The sequence below is a fragment of the Tamandua tetradactyla genome, chromosome 11, assembly GCF_023851605.1.
Source record: "Tamandua tetradactyla isolate mTamTet1 chromosome 11, mTamTet1.pri, whole genome shotgun sequence".
Lineage (NCBI taxonomy): Eukaryota > Metazoa > Chordata > Mammalia > Pilosa > Myrmecophagidae > Tamandua > Tamandua tetradactyla.
Genome location: NC_135337.1, coordinates 83,842,555 through 83,865,000, shown reverse-complemented (window position 1 = coordinate 83,865,000; position 22,446 = coordinate 83,842,555). Strand labels below are relative to the sequence as shown.

Below are 22,446 nucleotides of genomic sequence, written 5' to 3'. Positions count from 1 at the left end.
GGAGGTAGCCCACTGCTCCGGGGGTGCTGGGCTCACCTGTGGGTGATGCAGAATTCTGGCTGCGAAGCAGAATGGGGCTCAGCGACCTGCGGTTCCGCAAGGTGCTCTCATCCTTGCCCATGAACTTGGTGAGCAGCAGCTGCTGCTTCAGGTCAAATGAGCCTGAGAGAGGAAGAGGAAGGTGGGGCCTGGGGTGTTCAGGCCTTAGGCTGGACCTGTGAAATGATCCCCCAGCTGGCGAGGGCAGCCTCGGAGTAGCCAGGCACCTCTCCATTTCTCCTCACCGTCTCCCACAGGCCACCAGACAAAAGTCCCAGGCCAGACCCCGCTGAGGCATGAGCCCCAAATTCACCTACAGGGAAAACGACCCCCCTGTACCCTCAAGAACCAAAGGTCCCCTAGAGGAATTCAACATCAGGACAGGAGAAGGGTGAGGCTGCCGACTCCGGAGGAAGCTTTCTGTCCCCATCTCCATTGCCCCTTGTCCGCTGAGTGTCTGCAGAGCACCTGCCCTGCTCCAGACCCCAGCTCCTCCGCTGGGGGACTGTGGGAGTGTGGCACCCAGTGACCAGCTCCACCACTTGTGCAGGGTGCTCTCGGGCAGGGGACTTACCTTCCTGAGGTCTCGGTTTCCTCCTCTGGGAAAAGGGGCCATGAGGGATATGTGGGCTCATGCTGACTGCCCGGCTCCCCACCAAAAATACCTCAACAGTGCCCTGGAGCACTGGAGGGCAAACGGGTGTGGGGGCAGCTGCCTCTGTGCTCTGCCTTCCTGCCTGTGACGCTCTCCTCAGTCTCTTAGGCCTCTGACAGGCCCCTTCCTTCTGAATGGTCAAGAAGCAAATCTGTCCCTGGTCCCAGGAAAAGGACAATGGAATCTGGCATTTCAATCCTGCATCTTGTAATAAAAGGCTTCTGTGTTCAGGGCCTCTCTCAGCCATGCCGCCACCAGGCGCCTTCTTTTTCACACTGGTGTCCTTTTTTGGTGTACCTACCACAAGCCCCAAATAAGGGAATGGAGCCTTTATGGTCTCATCAACTACCCAGTTCCAGGAGGAAGGGGGCCGGGGACCGGATGCCAGCACGCTGAGACTCACCCCTGTCCCAGGCTGAGGGGCTGCTGGTGGGGAGGCCCACCCTGACCGCCAGGCCCAGATGGGGCTCACCTGAGCTCTCCCACCGCTGGGAGCCCCGGCTCTTCCCTCCCTTGTCCTTGCTGCCCTTGGTGGCAGTGGCCAGCTTGGTGGGAATCTGCTGCTGCACGGCCGCCTGCTTCTGTATCTGGTTGGTGGCACTCAGCAGCTGGATGGGCACATCGCTCTTGGCCAGCCGGCTCTCAGTCGGGGCGCTGTCTCGGCGCACCCCCTCGGGCCGGTCCGTGAGCTCGGGCCCCGCACTGACACTCATCCGTGCACCCGGAGCTTTGGCCAGGCCCGTGGGCCCTTCTGGACCTTCACCATTGAAGCTGGGAGGGTGGCTCAGGGGCTGGGCCTGAAAGAGGAGGCGGCCGGTCCAGCTCTGGGGCAGCAGTGGCCGCCGTCAGGCTCAGCAGCCTGAGCCCACCCCTTTCCTACAGGAAGTCCTCCAGGGAGCCCAGACGGCAGGCCCCTCCCCGGCTTTCCTGGAGACGACCTGCCAGCCCCGGCATGTTCCTCAGCTGGCAGGGCCAAGCAACGTCCAAGTGTGGTCTGAGGAGACGACAGACCCTACCTGGCCGGCTCCTGGTCCCAAGTGTTAACAGAGGCCCGAGTAGCGAAAGCCCTTCTCACCAGGACGCTTCTGTTCTCCATGCAGTTCCCGGTCCTGGGCCCAAAGGCACAGGCCACTCTCCCTCTGCCCACCCCCCCCATGCTCGTACACGCTCACAAAACCGTCCCCCTCACACATGTGCACACTCACATACACACATGCTAATTCACACTCACATGTACATACTCACACGCATGGGTTCACTCACACGCATACACCATTGTCAAACTGCTTCCACTCACTTGTGCCCACACATATGCTCACACGCCCATACATTCCCACAATCACATGCACTGCCACACTCATGTATACCCTCACTTGTGCACACTTATGCTCACACTCAGACCCTCATGTGCTCATTCACATGCGGACATTCACAATGCACTTTTAATAACTGTTTCCATTCTACACATGCACACACAGTCATACGATAGTCTCACACACTTGCATATGTACACACTTGCTCACACTCACATATTTGAGTATATCTTCATGCACACATGGTCACATGCCCTCATCCTCTCACACGCAGCCCTCCCTCATTCCTGTGTGCACACACATGCACACTCACTCTTACATATACTTGCCCACACATTCACATAACTGGGCACACACACATAATGTGTGTAGTCACATGCCTTCGCACACACTCATGCACACACGGTCCTGTATGCCTACTATAATGTACATATACACACATTCCTGTGTGCACTGTCACGCACACACACTTCCCCTCCACACCGGCACGGTGGTGCACACCCACGCCCACCTCGGCGCCTGCCTCGGGGGGCAGCGTCCCCGGCACGGAGCTTTGCTTCTTCAGCCTGCGCTGCAGCTCCAACCGCTCGTGCTCCTTCTGCACCGCACGCTGGGCCTCCCGCAGCCGCTCCAGGTCATGCTGGTAGGCCTGCTGGTGGAGGCCCAGCTCCTCACGCTCCTGGCTCAGCTGCTCCTGTAGCTGCTGGGCCTGGCGCTCCCGTTCCTGCAGCTGGGCAGCGGCCAGGTCCAGCTCCTGGCGCTGCCGCGTGCGCTCACGTTCCCAGCGCTGCTGCTCAAGGCGCAACTGGCTTTGCAGCTTCTGCACGCCCATCAGCTCTTCCCGCTGCTTCTCGAAGTTGCGCTGCCGCTCCTGCTCCAGCAGCAGGTTCCCGCGCGTTGACTGCAGCCGCAGCTGCCTCTCGCGCTCCTGGATGGTGGCCCTCTGCATCTCCAAGTGGCTGTCCTGCTGCACGATGACTGCCTGGGATGGGGCGAGAGGACTGTGGGTGGGGACGGGGCCACGGGGCCACAGGCAAATGGGGCACGAGGAGGTGGGTCTGATGGGCCACGGCGGGGGGTAACAGGAGGAGCCAGCCCTTCCTCGGGTTCCAGCTCAGATCAGGGAAGGGGTAAGTGCAGTGTGTAGATGCAGCGCATAGATGCAACGTGTAGATGCAGCGCGTAGATGCAGTGTGTAGATGCAGCGTGCAGCTGTTCTCAGAACCTCGTTTACCTGTAGGCTGAGGAGCAGCTGGGAGAGTGTCTGGATCCGCTGGATGAGCTGCGGAGGGAAGGGAGAGACACTGGTCTCGGCTCAAAGCCATAGGGGGTGAGTACCTGCCCCATCCAGAGAGGGTTGAGCGAGTGCCTACCTCTGACTCCAGGACAGTTGGCAAATGGGGGTTAGACTCTGCACCCGGTGCTGCCCCCTGAGAAAGACAACAGCACAAAACCACAAGGTGGCTTCTCAAGACCTATCCAACTCAAGACCTGACAAACTTGTTACTTAAAAGACATCCGTTCAGCATGAGGTCCATGGGAAGGGGCCAGGGCTGGGCACTGCTGGAGTCGACGAGCAAAGCCCACCTGGTGATTGGGTGGCGTGAGTCCAGGCATTTCTAACGGGAAGTGAGGGAATGGGGCAAGATGGCCCCGGGGTGCTGTCCCGAGAGTCTGCTCTAGGGCAGTTCTCATTGACACCTGAGGTCGTGACACTAATGTCTTCAGGACCCTTCTGTAACTCCCAGGGGCAAGGGAGGGCAGTGCCCCTGGCACCCTGGCTCGGAAGGCTTGGCATGCCTAGTGGACGGAGGTGAAGCTGGTGTGCCAGCTCAGGGGATGGCTCCACAGATGCCCTGGGGCTGGCCAGAGGCAGCCGCCCTCTGACTTTGTTCCCATCAGTCTTCCCTCCTCCCCACCTGACCCCTGGCAAGAGTAAGCGGGCAGGTGGGCTTCTGAGTCCACCATGAGGGGACAGCCAGCTTGACTTTGGCATCTGGTAGGTTTATGACACTTATGTGGCCCTAAGGCTTGTGATCCCATATGGCATTTCTCACCTTCGATGAGACAACAATTGTTGCCCTGAGCCCCTCCCTCTCCCCCTTCCCTCTTGGGCCCTGGGGTCAGGGCTCAGCTTCCCCAATCCCCCTGCGTGAGAAAAGGCCCCCCAGCCTCTACTCTAACCTGGGTGGAGACATTATTCACCAGAAAATTATATGGCCTGTCACTATTCACCAGGAAAAGCCAAACCACTAAAATGGAAACCATTCCCATTTCTTAATGATACTTAAGTCAGCTCAGATGGACTTTGAACCTAGCGAAGGAATATCCCAAGGAAGCGACCTACTATTGTCTGTGCTCCTTCCTCAGAGGCCCCCGGGGTGGTGCTGAGTTTCGGGTCTGGGCTGCTGGCAGAGCCTCTCCAGTCTCGGGGCCTGGCCTCGTGGCTGTAGACTTTTTTCTTTAAACTGCCATCTGAAAACCCCAAGCTGGGCGTGTTAGGAAGTTGCGCTCCTGTAGGATCCAGAAAGACCCCAAGTCCAGGCAAGGGACGGGGTGGAGGCCCGGCCACCACGGTTGGACTCGTGCTGAGATAGCAGCACTTTACAGGGGCAGAGGCGGGCGTGGGAGCTCAAGTGGGCTGTGGAGACCCGATGAAGTGGGGCTGGCCGGTCTGTGCGCTGCTGTCAGAACATGACCGATACCCCCCAGAGGGCTCCTGAACCTTCCGGAAGGCAAGGGGAAGTGGCAGAAGAAGAGCTGCATGGCAGATGCCTGGGTTTTGCCAAGAAAGCGGGGTGAAGGAAAGGTTCTAAGAAACTACGTGACCTTGGGGGATGGGACCAGACCTGCTGTTCATAGGTTCCCTAAGCGGGGCAGCCCCTACCAGGGTGGGAGGGGAAGGTGGGAGGCACCACTCACTCTTGCTGGGGCTGGTCCTACTATCGTAGCCCCCAAAGGTCTCTGCCCGCTGGGGCAGGACGGCAGAGCCACCTCCGTCTTCGGCCTGGCTGCTCCTGCTGCCCAGCTGTTCACAAATCAGGTTCTGGATGTCCTCAACTGTGGAGAAGAAACGGGAAGAACTCACAAGCGCCCTTGCAGGGCTGGGGAGGCGTCCTGGAGTGGCAGCCTGGCCCACCTGCTGTGGCTCCCTTGGCATTGCTATTCTGAGGCAGGCGCTCAGCCCCCCTGTTCCAGGGTCCTCCCTTACTGCCAGTGCTGCCCCTACCACGTGGGAGTGAGAAGCCGGAGCCGGCAGCTCTGTGAACAGTGGGCCCTTCCCACCCGCTCACTTGCCCCCCTGCCCCTCGGCACCGGCTTTAGGAGCCCAGGCGCCCACTATGTTCCGGGTCCTGGGCCAGGGGCTGGGGGTGAGACAGACGCAGCCCCAGTGGGTAAAGCTGGGAACACATATGTTCCTGCCTATGTGACGAAAATCATGGGGGTGTTGGGGGTGGTGCATGTGCGGTAGGGCGGTGAGAAGAGAAAACCTCTTGCAAAGTCAACCAAAGCCCTATAGGACAAATTTGGCCAGGGAGAAGAACATTCCACGTAAGGGTCAGGCTATGAAGATCCTCAGTAGGCCAATGATAGGCTTGAGGAACAGACAGGAGCATCACGTTGATGGGGCTGGGAGAGGTGACGGTGAGAGGCAGGCGGCTGCAGACTGAGTGTGAGCAAGCTCCACGGGGACCCCCCTTGGGTCTCTATTCTCTTTCACCCTGCAGATCAGCTCTGGAGGGCAGGGGCTGTCGGTCCTGATGCTGCTGAAAGAGCAGTGTTGGCTTTCCTGTTGGATTTGCTGCACACGCATGGGCTTGGAATGGCGTGGAAGCTGCCGGACACTTGGGCACGAGCCTCAACCTGCTCTACACTGCAGACTGGGCAAGGTGTACCCGGCTTGGCCCAGGCAGAGCAGTGCTTGGAGAGAGTGGGGCACCCCAGCCAGGCTCCTCTCTATGGCTGCTGGGTGTCTGCATGCGGTTTGGTGCAGAAGCAGGCACCTTCCCCCTTGACCTGGGGTTCCGGTCCAGGCCAGGTTATGGGCGGGATCCTGGGTTTCACCACATGTCTGTGTGCGTTTCTTCAGGAGTATCACAAGAAACCACCTTGGAGGGCAATGGGGGGTGGGGGTCTCACAAGGGTGGGGAAGCCCAGGGTTGAGGGTGGTGCCTTGCACCCAGCGGGAGTTTGCTGGATGGAAGAGGGCATGCTTTGTGGCTCTGCACCAAGAGGCTTGGACAGGGTCCTGGACAGGGTGGCGCCTCAGGGTCTCTGGCCCTAATAGGCAACAGAGGTCAACATCACTCCTGGACACATCTACCCATCCACGGGAGCCCCACTCGCTGTAAGCCTGGGCCAGGGTGGTTGTCCCACCCCTAAGGGGGCCTCACAAGCAGAACTGCAGCCCCGAAGGGGAAACCCACGGAGAGAAGTCTCCGGGCATTGCTACTTACTTTCCATCAAGACAGATCTGAGAATCAGCTCCCCCTGCAGATTCTCGGAGGGGTCCCTGGCTCGGAAGAGCAGGCAAGACTGGGCACCCTGAGGAAAGTCTTCGAGGCCACTCATCTCGGACATTTCCAGGTAGATCTGCTGCTTCTCGCTCAGGCTCTGAGCAATCAGCTGGTCTTTCAGGCTCAGGCGTTCTGCAGGGGCCGTGAGGAGCTGCTGGTTGGCCCTCACGGGGGGGCTGGAAGGACCACCTCAGAAACCCTTCAGAGGCCGCCCGCCAACCCCCGCTGTCCGAGACCAACACCTCCTCCTCCAGAGGTGGGACGCTCCCTCTGTGCGTCCCTCCCCACAATCCCTGAGTGCTGGGTGAGGGCGGGGCCCACTTTAGCATTATGTTTGCCCCAATGTTAGAAATCTCACACAATGGGGAATGGATGAAGGCCCTAAAAAGCTGATTTATTGGTTTCGGATAAGCTGATAGACTTATATTTAGGTTTCTCATCTCAAAAGTCTTTCTTGAGGTTTTTTAGGCAGGTTTTCTTTATTGAACTCCTTCCTCCAAGTCCTTGGGTTTTATACTTTCTTTGGAACCATGAGTAGATCTCCTTTCATTATACCTTCTCACTGGTTGCCATGGTACATATACATCATGTTCAGCAAAATTATTGAACTGTTACAAGGGCCGATGATCTGCAGCTGATTCTACTGAATTTAATCACGTCAGAGGCAAAAATAATTCTGTGGCCTCCATTCTAATAACTACATGTTCTTTCTGTGTCATCCCTTATTATCTGAGCTGGAACTTCCAGGATGAAAATCATAATGGTGAGAACAGGTGGCCTTGCCTCGCCCCTGATTTTAATGGAGCACCTCTAACATTTCACTCTCTTTAGGGATGATGCTGGCTTTTGATTCCAGATGGCAAAGAATATTCAGGTAAAGGAAACAGCTTTCTATTTCTGATTTGCTAAGAATCTTGTCAGGACTGAGTGATGAATAAATATTATCAAATAACATTGTGGCTTCTATGTAGGGTGTATATTTTAATTATCATCCGGCAGAAATAAAAAGTTAGATGAGGCAAATGGTTAGGCTTCTAGGACTTGGTGGAATTTTCTCCCCTTTCATTTGGACAATTTTACTAAAACCCTCACACTTATGAAAAGAAAAAGTCTCTGAAAGACAAAACTGTCTCCAAAAATTGAACTAACATAGCCACTGCCTGATTTTATTTACGTACTGCTGAAGTGTTACCTAATTAAAAAATATTCACCGTAGGTAGTGAGAGAGAAGGGAACCTGCTTTATTCAGAACTCAGGGTACTGGGAACTGTTTTTGGCAGTGACCCCACTGAGATCTCATGGGAATCTGTTAAAGACAAACGGGTCTGGCCCTATAATGCAATATTACTTGCAGATAAAAGGAATGAGATTCTGACGCATGCTACAGTGCGGATGGACTGTGAAAACAATGCTAAATGAGAGGAGCAAGACATAAAAGTCACATATTGCACGATCCCATTTACGTGAAACACCCGGAAGAGGCAAATCCATAAGACAGAAACAGGTTGGTGACAGCCTAGAGCTGTGTGGAATGGAGGGACTAGAGGTGACAGCTAAGGGGTGAGAGGTTTCTTTCTGGGGTGATGAAGATGTTCTAAAACTGATGGTGGTGAAGGCTGCACAAGTCTGAGAATAAACTAAAAGCCTTTTCCCCCCTTTGTTCCATCAATATGGTGTATTACATGGACTATCTTCATATGCTGAACAGTTTGTCATCGAAAAGCCACTGAATTGTGTGCTTGAAACGGCTGAATTCATGGCTTGTGAATTCTATCTCAATAAAGCTGTGAGATGACAACCACAAACTAAAGGGTGGAAGAAGTGGAGGCTCGGGGAGGGCCCTGGCCACAGAGCCACAACTGACTAGGTCCAGAGGAGGCTGTGGGCACCCTGTACTGTTACCAGGGCCCCCGTGGGGTTCCTTTGTGTGAAACATGGCCGTGACCTGGGACACCTGTCAGGACAAGGATAGGACAGCGGCAGTACTGGAAGGGGCTGGTCAGGACAAAGATAGGATGGCGGCAGTATTGGAAAGGGCTGGTGGGGCAGAGGCAGCTGAGCTCCACCCCTCCCTGCCTATAACCCCCTGGACAGGCTGCCCAGCTTCCAGAAGACACTGTCTTCTGCAGAGCTGCAGGACAACCTAAGAGGGAGCGCCCAGTTGTCTGGGCAGTGATTCAGTCCATGGCTGTCCCAAAGTGCTAGAAAAGAAAGGCTTCGGGTCTGCTTGGGCCAGGCGCTGCCAAGCCTAAGGCTGTCTGCGGAGAGCTCTGGGGGCCATGTCTCCCCAGGACGGACATGTCTGTATTGTAGCTGTCCTCCTGCGCCCCCCTCTGCCCAGCAGGCTGCCTCTGAGCCAGGCCCATTGGGCACAGAGGTCCCAGCCCACTCCCCCTCACCTTGGAATTCCCTCAGCCTCATTGCCCGCGCCTCAGCCACCTTCCTTTCCTCTTCGGTCTCGCTGAGGGGCCCCTCCTCCTCGTCCGGACAGCTGCGGGGTGGGGGTGGGGGGGAGGACAGATGGAGCAGCACACCCCACAGGCCTCTGGGCCTCTGCAAACAGACACTGTCAGGGTCTCTGCAGAGCCAGCTGCTGAGAGGGTCTCTGATTTGGTGAGGGCTTTAGCTTGTTAATGGTACAGGAGGAGAAAGGAAATCCATCGGCATTTATCCGGCCCCCTTCATGGGCAGCTCTGAGACACAAGAAGCGTCACGACAGTGAGAATTTCTGCTTAGGGGGATGAGAAATGTTTTGGTGATGGACAGTGATGATGGCGACACAACACCATGAGCATAATCAATGCCACAGGACTGAGTGCTCAGAAATGGTTAAAATGAGGACATTTCATGTTACCTGTGTGTTACCATGACAACATGAAGTGAGAAGCGCCCAGGTGTTAATGGTGCTTTTAAAATGCTTGGCTATGGCTTGAAGGAGGTGAATGATCTATAACCTGCTTTCTGAGGACCTGCCAGGCACGGGAGGCTGCAAGCTCAGCAGAGCTGGTACTAAGCATGCTATGGGAAGAGCCCCGGGTAGGCCAAGACTTCAGGGAGCTTCCAGGTGCGAGAGAGAGGACAGGAGGTTGGCTGAGTGTGAGCGCCAGATCCCCTCCCCTTGCCCATGTGCCAGGCAGTTCAGGAGCCAGGAAGGATAGGGTGGAAGGGCAAAGGGACATGCAAAGCCCCAGGGCTGGGATCCCGAGGGATGTTTGGCCCAAGGCAGGAAGGATGGGCCGTTGCCACCTGCTCCAGGAGGTCTGGCCCCCAGGTTGGGGTGGAGGGACAGCCCGCAGTGGCAGGGAAGGATTCCACAGCACAGAAAGGCCCAGGTTAGAACAGCCTGGCTCTGCGTCACCTGGCCAGAAGCACCAAGGCCTTTGCCAGCCTCTGACAGGTTGAGCTGCTGTGGGAAGGAACCGGAATGGTGTCACCTGTTCCTTTTAAATAAGGAGAGGCACAAAGCAAAAGGTGGGATCAGGGGAGAGGAAAAGCAGTTCTGTCAGGTGAATAAAGGTTGTGGCTGATTTACCAACAGTCAAGGGCAAGCACAAACTGTCAGCGGTGGGGACACACAACCCAGGGGAAGGAAGCAGCTCTGGCCCCTTCTCACCTCTCGACGGCCCTTCGGATTTGAGTCATCCACATGTTTCTCTCCTCTTTGGAGCTGGTGTAAATCTCGTACATCTCGGGCCCTTTCAGCGAGGCACTGATGAGAAACATTGCCTTCTCCTCGTTGGCCACTTCCCTCACAATGAGCTTTTGTAAAGAGATGACAGGGGGCTTCGAGTCCTGCACAGGTAAAATGGAGTGGAAGGGTCACTTTGTACCCATCACGTCCCAACAGCAGGAGGCCACAGGTCTGAGAAGAAGGGGCCAAAAAGGGGAGGTCATACACCCCATTTATTTTCCCACAAAGCAGAAGCCATGTGGTATTGTAAAGATATCTGGGGTGTCATGTGGGGAAAAAAGGACACTATTGTAGCGATAGCCAAGCATCCTTCCATCGTGTCAATTTAACATGTATTTAATAAGCTTAAAGAATCAGTAATGCATGCACATTGTACAAAACTGAAAAAAAAAATACAATATATAGGACATGACAACAAATCAGTCTTTCTGTTCCTGGGCCCCTGCCAACCAAGAGCTGAGCACTGACCTCGGTTTGCTGTGTGCTGTATCATTTAAGAGATAATGGTGCAACAAACCAGTAAAATGCACATTAATTTAACTGGCTAAAAGCGCCCACCAACCTTTCCCAGATCGGCCCCCCAAATACGATTCACTTTCCCATTTCAAATCCCTGCCACTCAAATCTTGCATGACTGCTGCTTTTCCTCCTCCCGAGGAAATGTCTCTTCTAGAGTTAAAAAGGCAGAGCCCTCTTTTAGCCCTCTGGCTCTGAGTGGACCAGCCTGCCCCGGGAGGGCATGACCTCAGTCCCCAGTGCACCACACATACTTTAGTGTGACATAGTCAGCTGGGAAGTAGGCTAGGGAAGTCTGGTACCCGTGCTGGGCAGGAGGCTGGGGATGGGGCTCGGCTCGGGAGGGGTGGCACTGTCAGGGTTCAGGGGCCCCACCACTGCTGCTGGGTAAACCACCATTCACAACGCCAATTTGGCAGTACCAGGCAAAAGGATACAATCATCGCCACCACCTGACCCGGAAAGCCCACTCCCTGGAATTTCTAAGTGGAGGAGGATGCGTGCAAATATTTTTTTAACACGAATATTTATCCAAATTTCTTAGAGCAAAATAAATGTGTACAATAATAGAGATTGGTTAAACAGAAATAAAGAACAGCTATAAGGTAGAAGAGCAGGCAACCGTGACATACTATTCTCTGGAGTAAGATGTAGTGAGATGTGAAAAAGTTCAAAACATATTGCATGGGGACATAAAAGCTGGTTACAAAGTAATATGGAAAGTACGAATGCTGTGATTTGAAATACATGTGTTCTCTCACTATAGGCCAGGGGGCATCAAACTACAGACTATGGGCCAAATTCAGTCGACCACTTAACTTTGTACACAGAGCTTCATTCACACACAGCCATGCCCATCCACATACATACTTTCTAGGGCTGCGTTTGCACTTACAGGGCAGAAGTGAGTAGCTGCAACAGAGACTGTATGATCTGCCAAGCGAAGAATATTTACTATCTGGTCTTTGATCAAGAAAGCTTGTCTGTGGTCTTTGGGTGGGCACCAGGGCTGCCCAGCACAGATTCATGACTACCTGTCACCCTCATATGATTAGAAGAGCCAGGACAGGCCACAGTGGCTCAGCAGGCAGAGTTCTCATCTGCCATGCCGGACACCTGGGTTCGATTCCCAGTGTCTGCCCATGAAAAAAAAAAAGACTGGTAGAGCAGACATCCTAAGATAAAGAAAACTACATCAGTGTTTGGGTGATAGGACTTCAGATGATTTTCTTTTCTTTTTTTGCTTTTTTTCAATGACTGAGTTTCTGACACAAAGATACGTCCAGGTGGACAGGGTCTCTCAGCTTTTCCAGGCTGAGGAAGAGGGAAGGGTGAAGAGAAGAGATGGGCCCATGTCCAGTCCAAATGCCATCTGTTGAGGTACAAGATCTGCTACTTTATGTTTTACCCTCGACCTGAGCCATGTTCTCTTGGGGTACCCAGGAGCTTGTTTGGCAAAGTGAAGGGACAAGACAGAAGATAATCCCTGACTAAGGCTCTCCAGTGAGGTGTGGAGGAGAATGGGGTGTGGTTGGGAGGGTGAGAACGAAGGCAACTGGGAGGCTGGTCTGTGGGTGGGCACCAGGGCTGCCCAGCACAGATTCATGACTTCCTGTCACTCTCATACGTGCGACAGAGAAGAGGTGTGCTGGAGTTATGGCGTGGCAGCCGTTTAACTGAACAGCTTGACCTAGTTTGGGGGAGTGAGGGTGGGAAACTTCTTAAGAAGCTATTTTTAAAAAGGGACACAATTCTGTAGTTCAATTATAAAGAGCATCTTCCCCTCCTGGCAAATCCGGAAAGCAAAGAGGTTCTTTAAGTCCCATGGCAACTGGTGCCAGTGGGGAGGGGGGCCTGACACTGGCCCCCCCCACAAAAGTCTGCCTTGTCAAAGGCCAGGGACCCTACCCTCATCCCAGGTGATTGGGGAGGACACAAACATGGACAAAGGGCTGGCTGAGGAGGGAGATCCCAGCTGGAAGCTCTCCCAGCCAGGCCTGGTTCTGGGAAGGATGTTAGGATGAGACCCTGAAGGCTTTTATCTGCCCCGTGCCTTGTAAGGCAACCAGACAGGACCCATGTTCTCAGAAAATCCCACTCTGCCTGGCTGGAGCCTTCTGCCTGGGACACACAGGTGATTTGTTGAGGCTCATTTCCAGCTGAACTTGCTCTCTGTGCTATTCCTGTCCTGTCACTGATGGAGTCCCCTTGGCTGGCCCCTTCACCCAGCCTTCCTCCAGCTGTGGAGTAACCCCCACAATTCCCCGCCAGCAGGACCCTCCTTTTGAAGAGATGAGATACATACCACAGAGGCAAAGACGTATTTTTGATCCTTTTCTTGGAGCAGCAAAAGCACATCCGTCAACAGGACAGCTAGAACATCTAAGAGGAAAGCACAGACATGGATGGACGTGTCTGAAGGTCAGAGGGGGTGCTCTTCGCAGCTGCCTAGGCCAACACTTAAACGCCGGGAAGGTTTATGCACCACATAGTAAAGAAAGGAGACCTTAAGAGACTCTCAAACCAGCACCACCTGCTTCTGCACGAGGCCACCATCCGACTCGTGCCTGCCACACTGAGGCACTAAATTATCTTTGCTGAATTCATGTCCACTCAAATTAAGAGTAGCCATATTCTGTCATTGAGCCACCTCACAGACTCCCTGAAAGGTCCTTAAAGATGCTGATGCCAATGGAAAAACAAGTTAAGATGTTTCTAAAGGCTCATAAAATGGGGAGGGAACTCAGGGATGAGTCCCGAGTGCTCTCTGGTCTGGAACTGCAATGTGGATTTTAAGATGGGGTCCAGCGCACACACACACTGAAGCAGAGACTGGGATTCTTGGGGACACTGAGGCCCCTGGTGGTGTATTGGCCTACATCAGGGCTTTGCTAACCTGAGTAAACAGTCTACTGCGGCCAGGCCCACGACTGCACTGGACTGCAACTAAGCTTGTTTGGAACCCTGGGGCCTCTGTTAAAATTGAGGCACCATGATACCAGTGCCTTGGGCTTTTTTTGGAACTCAAGGGCTGTCAGTGTTCCCTTTTCATCTAAAGGTCCTACTAATTCATAACACACTGTTTCAAAGATCAGAGAAAGAGGATGTGGATATCACTGCCTTATTCTTGTTAATACCTTGGTTGCTTAAGCTAACCTGACTCAGCATGTAACCTCCCTTCAGCCACGCAACAGTTGGGCTCCCTGTGCGCTGTCAGCCAGCAGCCACAGATCCAAGATGGCGCCTGTGGTGGCGTGTACCTTTCAAGCGCCCTGACGTGGTCTTCCAGCACAGCGTGCCCTCCAGGTGGAGCTGCCGCTGCAGCATGTCCTCCTTGCGGAAAGTCAGCCCGTTCTTGAGTTTGCTGGAGGACTTCAGGTCCATCTTCCCTGTGATGTCCCGGAGGCGCTGGCCCTTCTCACACTCACTGACCTTGGCATCCACTTGGGAGATAATGTCTTTGATGAGGGTCAGGGCCTGGCTCAGGTCCTCATAGTCCTCGGTGCCAGCTGCCACACAGAGCAGAGGGAACACCTTTCACACAAGTGGCCACCTCTACTGGGTCTGTGAAGTGCATTCCCTGAAGACGATGCTCAGAGAACCCTCAAGAATCACCCTCTGGCTATAATCTCCTGAGCTATAAATGTTTCTCTCAAACAAATGCAGTAGCCTGGCATTTAGTTTTCACCAAGACAGAGCTTAGGTTTAATGCATGAGCTAAGATACAATTCAGAACACCAAAACTGACAAAAACTCTCTCGCCATAGCTTGGCTGGTCACTCCTGGGTAAACTCACTCCCCAGGTCCTCCAGCTCTTCACAACAGACTCCCTCAACCTTCTGTCATTGCCAAGAGCTGACTCCTCCCACTCCATGGACATGGCTTTTATGGTGGGGGAACTTGCTCATCCCGACATGCCCCAAATCCCCTGGAGTTGTGACCAGTATTTCTGTGCTTGCTGAGAACTCTTGGCCAGGCTGTGTGCCCTTTCTCTGACCCTGCCTGGCTCCAGGTACATTGCTTGCATGGCCCTATTCATGTGACAGGCCAATCTCTGTGTTTGTATGGATCACCTAAATGTGACCTAACAGGGCACTGTTTCCATTCACTCACCTACTCCATGGCTACTAACCGAGTGGCTGTACAGTCCAGGCTATGCTGGGGCTGGAGGACAAATCACACCTGGCTGTCGCCTTCACAGTGCTGACAGCCTCATTTCTCGTCTATCCGTAACTTTGTACCTAGCATAGTAAGTGCTCAATTAATGAGCACTGCACCAAGAGGAATGCACAGCACCAGAGACAAAAGTACTGAGGGGCATTTATCCGATCAACTGCTAAAATCAGGAGCAGGCAGGTGGGGAGCTCCCTGCAACGCGAATGGACAAGGGGGTGAAGAGAACTACTGCACCTTCTGTGTTCTGAAGGATGCGTTCCACCAGGACCGGGTATTTGGTTAGGCGCTGCGTAACCAGAAGAATGCACTCCTGAATGCCAAGTCGCCTCACGATGGAAAAGTTGCCTATTTTCTATGAAATGGAAAACAAAACACACCATATTAATATCTTCTCTCCCCACGAACCAGTTATAATTGGTTACCAGGGCTGGGGGCTTCTTCCTTTTGTTGCCCCCTGGGACTTTACTTTGCTGCTTCAGGAGTGTGGGGGTGGGGTGGCTAATATTTGGGGACATACAATGGATACCTGAAAGCTGGGGTCACCTGCTCTATACTAAAAGGTCACAAGAGCAAAGGTGGCATCACCTGTTGTGTGAAAGAGGGCCCCTGCAGAATCATTAAGAAGGAACAAGAACCAATTGGGGGTGGGGGTATCAGAATTACCCATTGAGCTTTCACGTGTGTGCACACACACACAGGAAGACAATGTCCAAATTCTGTAAGGCTGGGCACGTGGCTAGCAGTTTCTGATGCAACCTCTGGTTAAGAACCAAAGAACTGGACTTGGTGTCACCAAGATAGCAGAGTGAGACACTCCAGGGTTCCATCTGCCTACAGAATCTTTAAACAACTAGAAAAAACTGGTAGAACCATGCTTCTGGAAAATAGTTCAGGGGCAACAGGTTGAGTGCTGAATCAAGAAAAAAGCCTCCCAGGAACAATAGGAAAACCTCGTGGTGGTGTTGCTGGCCCTCCCGCTGTATGGAGCCAGCCTGCCTGTTCAATGCAGTTCCTTTGTCCTAGTTCTGGAGGAAGCAGAGTAATCGCTATGTGCATACTGGAGCACATGTGTGTTTGTACTAATCTACCTGGTGGCAGCCTGAATTTCTAAACCATGACACTCATTTCTGGCTTGCTGTCCCAGAACTTGTCCAGCACACAGAAGCAGACTGCAGGAAGCTAATCAGTGTGAGAAACAATGATATCAGAGCAGCCTGGGGCAGAGGACTACTAGATTTAAAACATAAAATAGAACCCTCAGGCCTGGAGAAAAGGCTATTTCATAGAGAAGAAAGGAGGCATTTGGTTGTCCATAAAAAGGGGAATTCCTAAGGCCACGAGCACATGACCAGGTCAAGACACGCACAGGACAAGATGCATGCTCTGAAAAGTCTGGAGAAGACCCTACACTTTTGCCTCAGGCTGCTCTTCAGTCCACTGTTAGGAGGGGTGAGCTCTGAAAGAGAGCACCAGCCAACACAGAGCCTAACTGCAGACTGAAAGGTGTTTTTGTCTGTTTCTGTTAGCTCTAGGCATTCAAGGAAATCTCTAGATAGATACAAAGTTTAGGAACAGACACCTGATGAACTAAATTCACAGTTAACATGATAGCATATTAACATGTACAGTGTGCCATGAAAGATTAAAAGACAGACAAAGAAACAAGAAAAGAAACAAGGTCCATTCGAACGAGCAAGACAAAACAGCAGAAGCCCTCAATAAATAAAACAACACTCTGGACATACTAGAAAAAGACATAAAAAAATTGTCTGAAATATGCCAAAGGGCTAAAGGAAAATATGAACAATAAACTCCCCAAATTTAATGAAAGACATATATATACACAACCAAGAAGCTCAGCAAACTCCAAACAAGATGAACTCAAAGAGATCCACACCTAGACAGATTATAGTCAAACTATCAAATGCAAAGACAAAGAGAGAATCCTGAAAGCTGCAAAAGAGAAGCAACAGGTTATACACTAGGGAACCTCAATAGGATTAAGTGTTGATTTCTCATAAGAAATCATGGTGTCAAGAAGGCAATGGAACAACATATTCAAACTGTTGAAAGAAAACAACTGCGAACCAAGAATTCTCTATCTGGTAAAACAGTTTTTAAAAATAAGGAAGATATAAGGCATTCTCAGATAAACAAAAGCTGAGGGAGTCTGTCAATACTGGATCTGCCCTACAAAGAAAGACTAAAGGGAGCTCTGCGGATTGAAAGGAAAAGGACACTAGACAGTAGCTCAAAGCTGCATAAAGAAATACAGATCGCCATACAAGCAATTACATGAACAATTATAAATGTCAGTACTATTGTATTTTTTATTTATAACTCCATTTTTTAGTTATTACATTATTTAAAATGCAAATACATGAAGAGTAATGATAAATCTATGGTCACAGATATACAATGTATAAAGATGTAATTTATGAGAAGAAGAACATTAAAGGTAGGGGGATATTGAAGTTAAGTTAATATCAAATCAAACAAGATTGCTATATTTAAGCCCTATGTAACTATAAAGAAAATATTTGAAAAATATTCAAAGAGGTAAATAAGGGACTCCAAATAGTTCAGTACAAAAGATCAACTACATACAAAAGTAGACAGTAATGGAAGATTGAGGGACAAAAGAGGTATGACACATATAAAAACAAAAGAACAAAACAGGAGAAGGCCTGTATTATCAGTAGTTACTTTAAATGTAAGTGGATTAAACTCTCCTCAGTCAAAAGGCAGAGATTGGAATAATGGTTAAAAAAGCATGACCCATCTATATGCTATTCATAAGAGACTCACCTCAAATTCAAAGACACAAGTTGGTTGAAAGTGAAAAACCTCAAATTCAAAGACACAAGTTGGTTGAAAGTGAAAAGATGGGAAAAAAACCCCATTCAAATAGTAATTAAAAGATAGCTGGGGTGGCTATGGTATTATCAGATAAAATGGACTTACAGTAAAAAAATGTCACAAGGGACAAAGAAGAATACTGTATACTGATAAAAGGTCAATTAATCAAGATATTCTAAATTCTAAATTTATATACACGTCACAGCACAGTCCCAAAATATATGAAGTAACTACTGACAGATTTCAAAGCAGAAATTTCCAGATTTCAACACATGATCTTCAATAACAGACAAAGGAATAAATGGGTGGTTCAGTGGTAGAATGCTCGCCTATCATGCAGGAGACCTGGGATCAATTCCTGGCCAGTACACATCCCCCATTAAAATAAATATATAAACGTAACAGATAGACTATGTAGACCAGATCAACAAAGGAAGAACTGGAAAATTCACAAATATGTGGAAATTAAACAATACACTCTTAAACAACTGACGGATCAAAGAAGAAATCAAAATGGAAATCAGGAAATATTTTGAGATGAATGAAAATGAAAACACAACATATCAAAATGTATGGGGATGCAGCAAAGACAATGCTTAAAGAAAGTTACAGCTGTAAATGCTTACATTGAGAAAGATCTCAAATCACTAACTTAACCCCACAACTGAAGGAACTAGGAAAAGAAAACTAAATCAAACCCAAATTGAGCAGTATGGATGAAACAGCAAAGATCAGGGCAGAAACAAATGAAACAGAGAATAGGAAAATAAGTGAAAATGAATTAACTAAACGTTGGTTCTTTGAAAAGATCAATAAAATTGACAAACCTTTAGATAAACAGACAAATCAAAAAAGAGAGAGAATGCAAATAACTAAAATCAGAAATGAAAGTGGGGACATCACTACTGATCTCACTGAAATAAAAGGGATTATAAGAGAATACTATGAACAACTGTACACCAACAAAGTAGATAACCTAGATCAAACAGACAAATTCCTAGAAACACACTAATTACCTAAACCGACTCAAGAAGAAACAGAAAACCTCAACAGACCAATAACAAGTAAAGAGATTGAATGAGTAATCAAAATCCTCCCCTCCCCAAAAAGAAAAGCCCAGGACCAGATGCCTTCTCTGGTGAATTTTACCAAACAAAGATTTAATACCAATCCTGCTCAAACTCTTTAAAATAAGTAAGTAAGTAAAAACAAAGGAGGAGGGAACACTTCTAACTCATTCTAAAAATTCAGCATCACCCTAATAACAAAGCCTGATAAAGATAATGCACACACAAAAATTATCCCTCATGAATATAAATGCAAAAATCCTCAACAAAATACTAGCAAATCGAATCCAACAGCATGTTGACCAAGTGGGACTTACCCCAAGAATGCAATGGTGCTTTAATATAAGCAAACAAATTAATGTAACACATCACACTAATAGAATGAAAGGAGAAAAAAAAAACCAGACACGAACATTTCAATTGACACAGAAAAGGTGTTTGACAAAATCTCACATCTGTTCTTGATAAAAACATTCAGAGAACCAGGAAAAGAAGGAAATCTTCTGAACTTAATATAAAGGGCATATATGAAAAGCCTGCAACTAACATCATACTCAAATGACAAAAGACTGAATGCTTTCCCTCTAAAAGCAGGGAACCAGACAAGAATACTCACTTTACCGGAGGTTCTAGCCCACACGGCATTGGAAGTTCTAGTCAGGGCAATTAGGGAAGAAAAAGAAAAGGCATCCAGATTGGAGAGGAAGAACTAAAACCTACCCTATTCACAGATGACATGATCCTATGTATACAAAATCCTGAAGAATCTACAGGAAAGCTTTTAGAGCCAATAAATGAATTCAGAAAGTTGAGGGGTACAAAAATCAGTGGTGCTTCTATAACCAGCAATGACCAATCCTAAAAGGAAATCAAGAAAACAATTCCATTTACAATAGCAACTAAAGAAAAAATATCTAAGAATAAATCGCAGCAAGGATGTAAGGGACTTATTCATGGAAAGCAATATACATTGCTGAAAGAAATGAAAGACAGTCATTCTGTGTTCATATATTGGATGACTAAATATTGTTAAGATATCAATACCACCCAATGGGATTTACAGATTCAATGGAATCCCAATCAAAATCCCAATATCCTTCTTCAAAGAAATGGAAAAGCCAATCATATGGAAGGGTAAGAGCCCTGAATAGCCAAGACCATATGGAGAAAGAACAAAGTTGGGGGACTCACACTTCCCAGTTTCAAAGCTTATTACAAAGCTATAGTAATCAACTGGCAAAAGGACAGACATATACCCCAATGGAATTGAATTGAATGTTCAAAAATATATGCTGACATCTATGGCCAACTGGTTTTTGACAGGATGCCAGGTCCACTCACTGGGGAAAGAATAGCCTCTTCAACAAATGGTGTCAGAAAAACTGTATATTCACATGCAAAAGAATGAAAGTGAATCCCTAACTCACATCATATATAAAACTTAGCTCAAAAGACAGGGTGGGCCATGGTGGCTCAGCAGGCAGAGTTTCGCCTGCCATGCTGGAGACCCGGGTTCAATTCCTGGTGCCTGCCCATGCAAAAAAAAAAAAAAAAGTCCAATTGAAGTGGACCAAGCATTGAATAGGCATTTCTCCAAAGATATACTAACAAACAAGAAGCACCTGAAAAGATGTTCAACATCATTAGCCATCAGGGATATACAAATAATAAACCAAAATGACATACCATTTTATACCCACTAGAATGGCTAGTATGAAAAACACCAAGTTTTGGTACACTGTTGGTAGGCAAGTAAAATGGTACAGCCACTGTGAAACTCAGTTTGGCAGTTCCTCACAAAGTAAAACATGCAACTTCTATATGACCCGACAACCCCATTTCCTGATATATACCCCAGAGAACAGAAATCAGGGACTTGGATAGATGGTTGTAAACCAATATTCACAGCAGCATTGGGTATAGTAGTCAAAAGGTGGAAGCAGCCCATTGCCCACCAATGGATGAATCAATAAACAACATGGTGTATATACATACAATAGAATTATTATTCAGCCAAAAAAAAAAAAAAGTTTTGATTCATGCCACAACATGGATGACCCTTGAAGGCACCATGCCGAGTGAAATGTGCTAAACATAAAAGGACAAACATTGCATTATCTAACAAAGTATCTAGAATATGCAAGTTTATTGAGATGACAAGTAGATTACACGGTCCCAGGGAAAGGGTGGGGGTGAGGAATGGGGAGTTATGGCTCAATGTGTAATAATTTCTGTTGGGGATAATGGAAATGCTTTGGTAATGGATGGTGGCGATGGCAGCATAATGTAAATGTAATTAATACCAATGAATTGTTTACTGGAAAGTGGCAAAACAAGAAATGTCATATATATACGTTACCAAAGTAAGTAAAATAAAAAAATAAAAAAAGAACACCAAAGAAGCAGTCAGATGAAGCTGCTTTTTTGGGTAGGGAAGTGGGGTAGCTAACTGCACTCTCCAGAGCATTCTGCTCTCCTGCTTGTGCTGCTCTTGTCCGAGTTTTGGAATGCTAGCAATCACCTAAAGCCTGCTCTCAAGAGGCCCAGCCGGTAATTACGGGATTTGTAAGATTCCATGGGCAAAGTCTGGTCTCTGTTTTCTTCTGCTTCATGAGAACTCTCCCACTTTCTAGGTTTCTCAGGCTCAGTGTATCAGTTGGGACACTCCTCTGCCTAGCAGATGAATTTAGGCTATTAAATGGCTCTCTCCCTTTTGCTTCTATACACTGTGATCATAATGGAATAAAAAAATTGGGGAAAAAAAAAGCAACTCAACTTTAAACAAATAATTGTGGTATAAAACAAAATAAAGTCCCCGTGGTACAGGCAACAGGTAACAGGACTTGTCTGGGATCTGAGTGTGTTAGGACTGTGGAAGAAGTGGATGCTGATGAAGTCAAGGGGTGTGAACCCAAGAAGATTTCCAAGGACCTGGGAGGTGAGGTCTGGCTCGGCTCTGCTGACTCATGCTGGGTAAAGTGTTTTGGTTCTGGGCTCAGAGCATTTGCTCGCTGTTGGCTCACTGAGGCTCCTTCCCGGGCCCCGTGGGGGAGATGGGGGTCAGGGAGGAGAGGAAGGTCCAGAGTAAAGAGCAGCTCACAGCAGCCAGAGCATCAGAAGCAGAAGGCTCTGGATGGATGGCTCCTGGAGCAGGGCAGCCCCTTGAAGCGGTCCTGGTGTTAGCAAATAGGGCAAGGGGGGTGGGGGTGGTGTCCAGTGCTGAGGCATCTGACGGCCACCCTGCCACAGAAACTGCAGACCACGAGATATCATGGGATTCTACCTAAGTTCATACTGACAGAATGGCCTTGTGTTAAAAAATGAAGCAAAAATCTGAAAATCATTGGTTTATAACAGGTACCTTAGAATCCCAGGACCTCACGGCTCTAAAATTCTGTGGAAAACACCGACAGCAAGAATAAGTAAGATTTTAATTCAAACCCAATTTTCTTTTACCTTGATTAAGTTTTGGAATTTCTTGTTTTGCTGCAGCAGCAACTTGTAATGACTGACAGCTTCATTGTGACCACTACAAAAGACACCATATTTTTCTTTCATCCGCTCTCCATTTTCACCTGAAAACTAACATGAAAAGAGAATGGCAATGTTACCA

The 22,446-nt window shown here is 49.3% G+C and overlaps 1 protein-coding gene across 7 annotated transcripts in view; it reads right to left on the bottom strand.

Moving 5' to 3' along the window:
* Positions 1 to 22,446, bottom strand: part of ARHGEF18 (Rho/Rac guanine nucleotide exchange factor 18) — a 126,888-nt gene that overhangs the window by 7,535 nt on the left and 96,907 nt on the right. For 3 of the 7 annotated variants that reach the window (XM_077121452.1, XM_077121455.1, XM_077121454.1), the window contains 15 exons: positions 22,290 to 22,415; positions 15,142 to 15,259; positions 13,992 to 14,240; positions 13,037 to 13,113; positions 10,138 to 10,316; positions 8,924 to 9,015; positions 6,465 to 6,656; positions 4,930 to 5,067; positions 4,355 to 4,521; positions 3,381 to 3,437; positions 3,242 to 3,289; positions 2,519 to 2,989; positions 1,167 to 1,491; positions 614 to 991; positions 37 to 162 (listed from right to left, as the gene is read on the bottom strand). In XM_077121452.1, coding sequence (XP_076977567.1) covers positions 37 to 162; positions 614 to 991; positions 1,167 to 1,491; positions 2,519 to 2,989; positions 3,242 to 3,289; positions 3,381 to 3,437; positions 4,355 to 4,521; positions 4,930 to 5,067; positions 6,465 to 6,656; positions 8,924 to 9,015; positions 10,138 to 10,316; positions 13,037 to 13,113; positions 13,992 to 14,240; positions 15,142 to 15,259; positions 22,290 to 22,415 — 2,743 coding nt within the window. Of the gene's footprint in view, positions 1 to 36; positions 216 to 613; positions 992 to 1,166; positions 1,492 to 2,518; positions 2,990 to 3,241; positions 3,290 to 3,380; positions 3,438 to 4,354; positions 4,522 to 4,929; positions 5,068 to 6,464; positions 6,657 to 8,923; positions 9,016 to 10,137; positions 10,317 to 13,036; positions 13,114 to 13,991; positions 14,241 to 15,141; positions 15,260 to 22,289; positions 22,416 to 22,446 lie in introns of those variants that run through there. The other 4 variants (XM_077121451.1, XM_077121457.1, XM_077121450.1 and 1 more) reach the window with 3 other exon arrangements.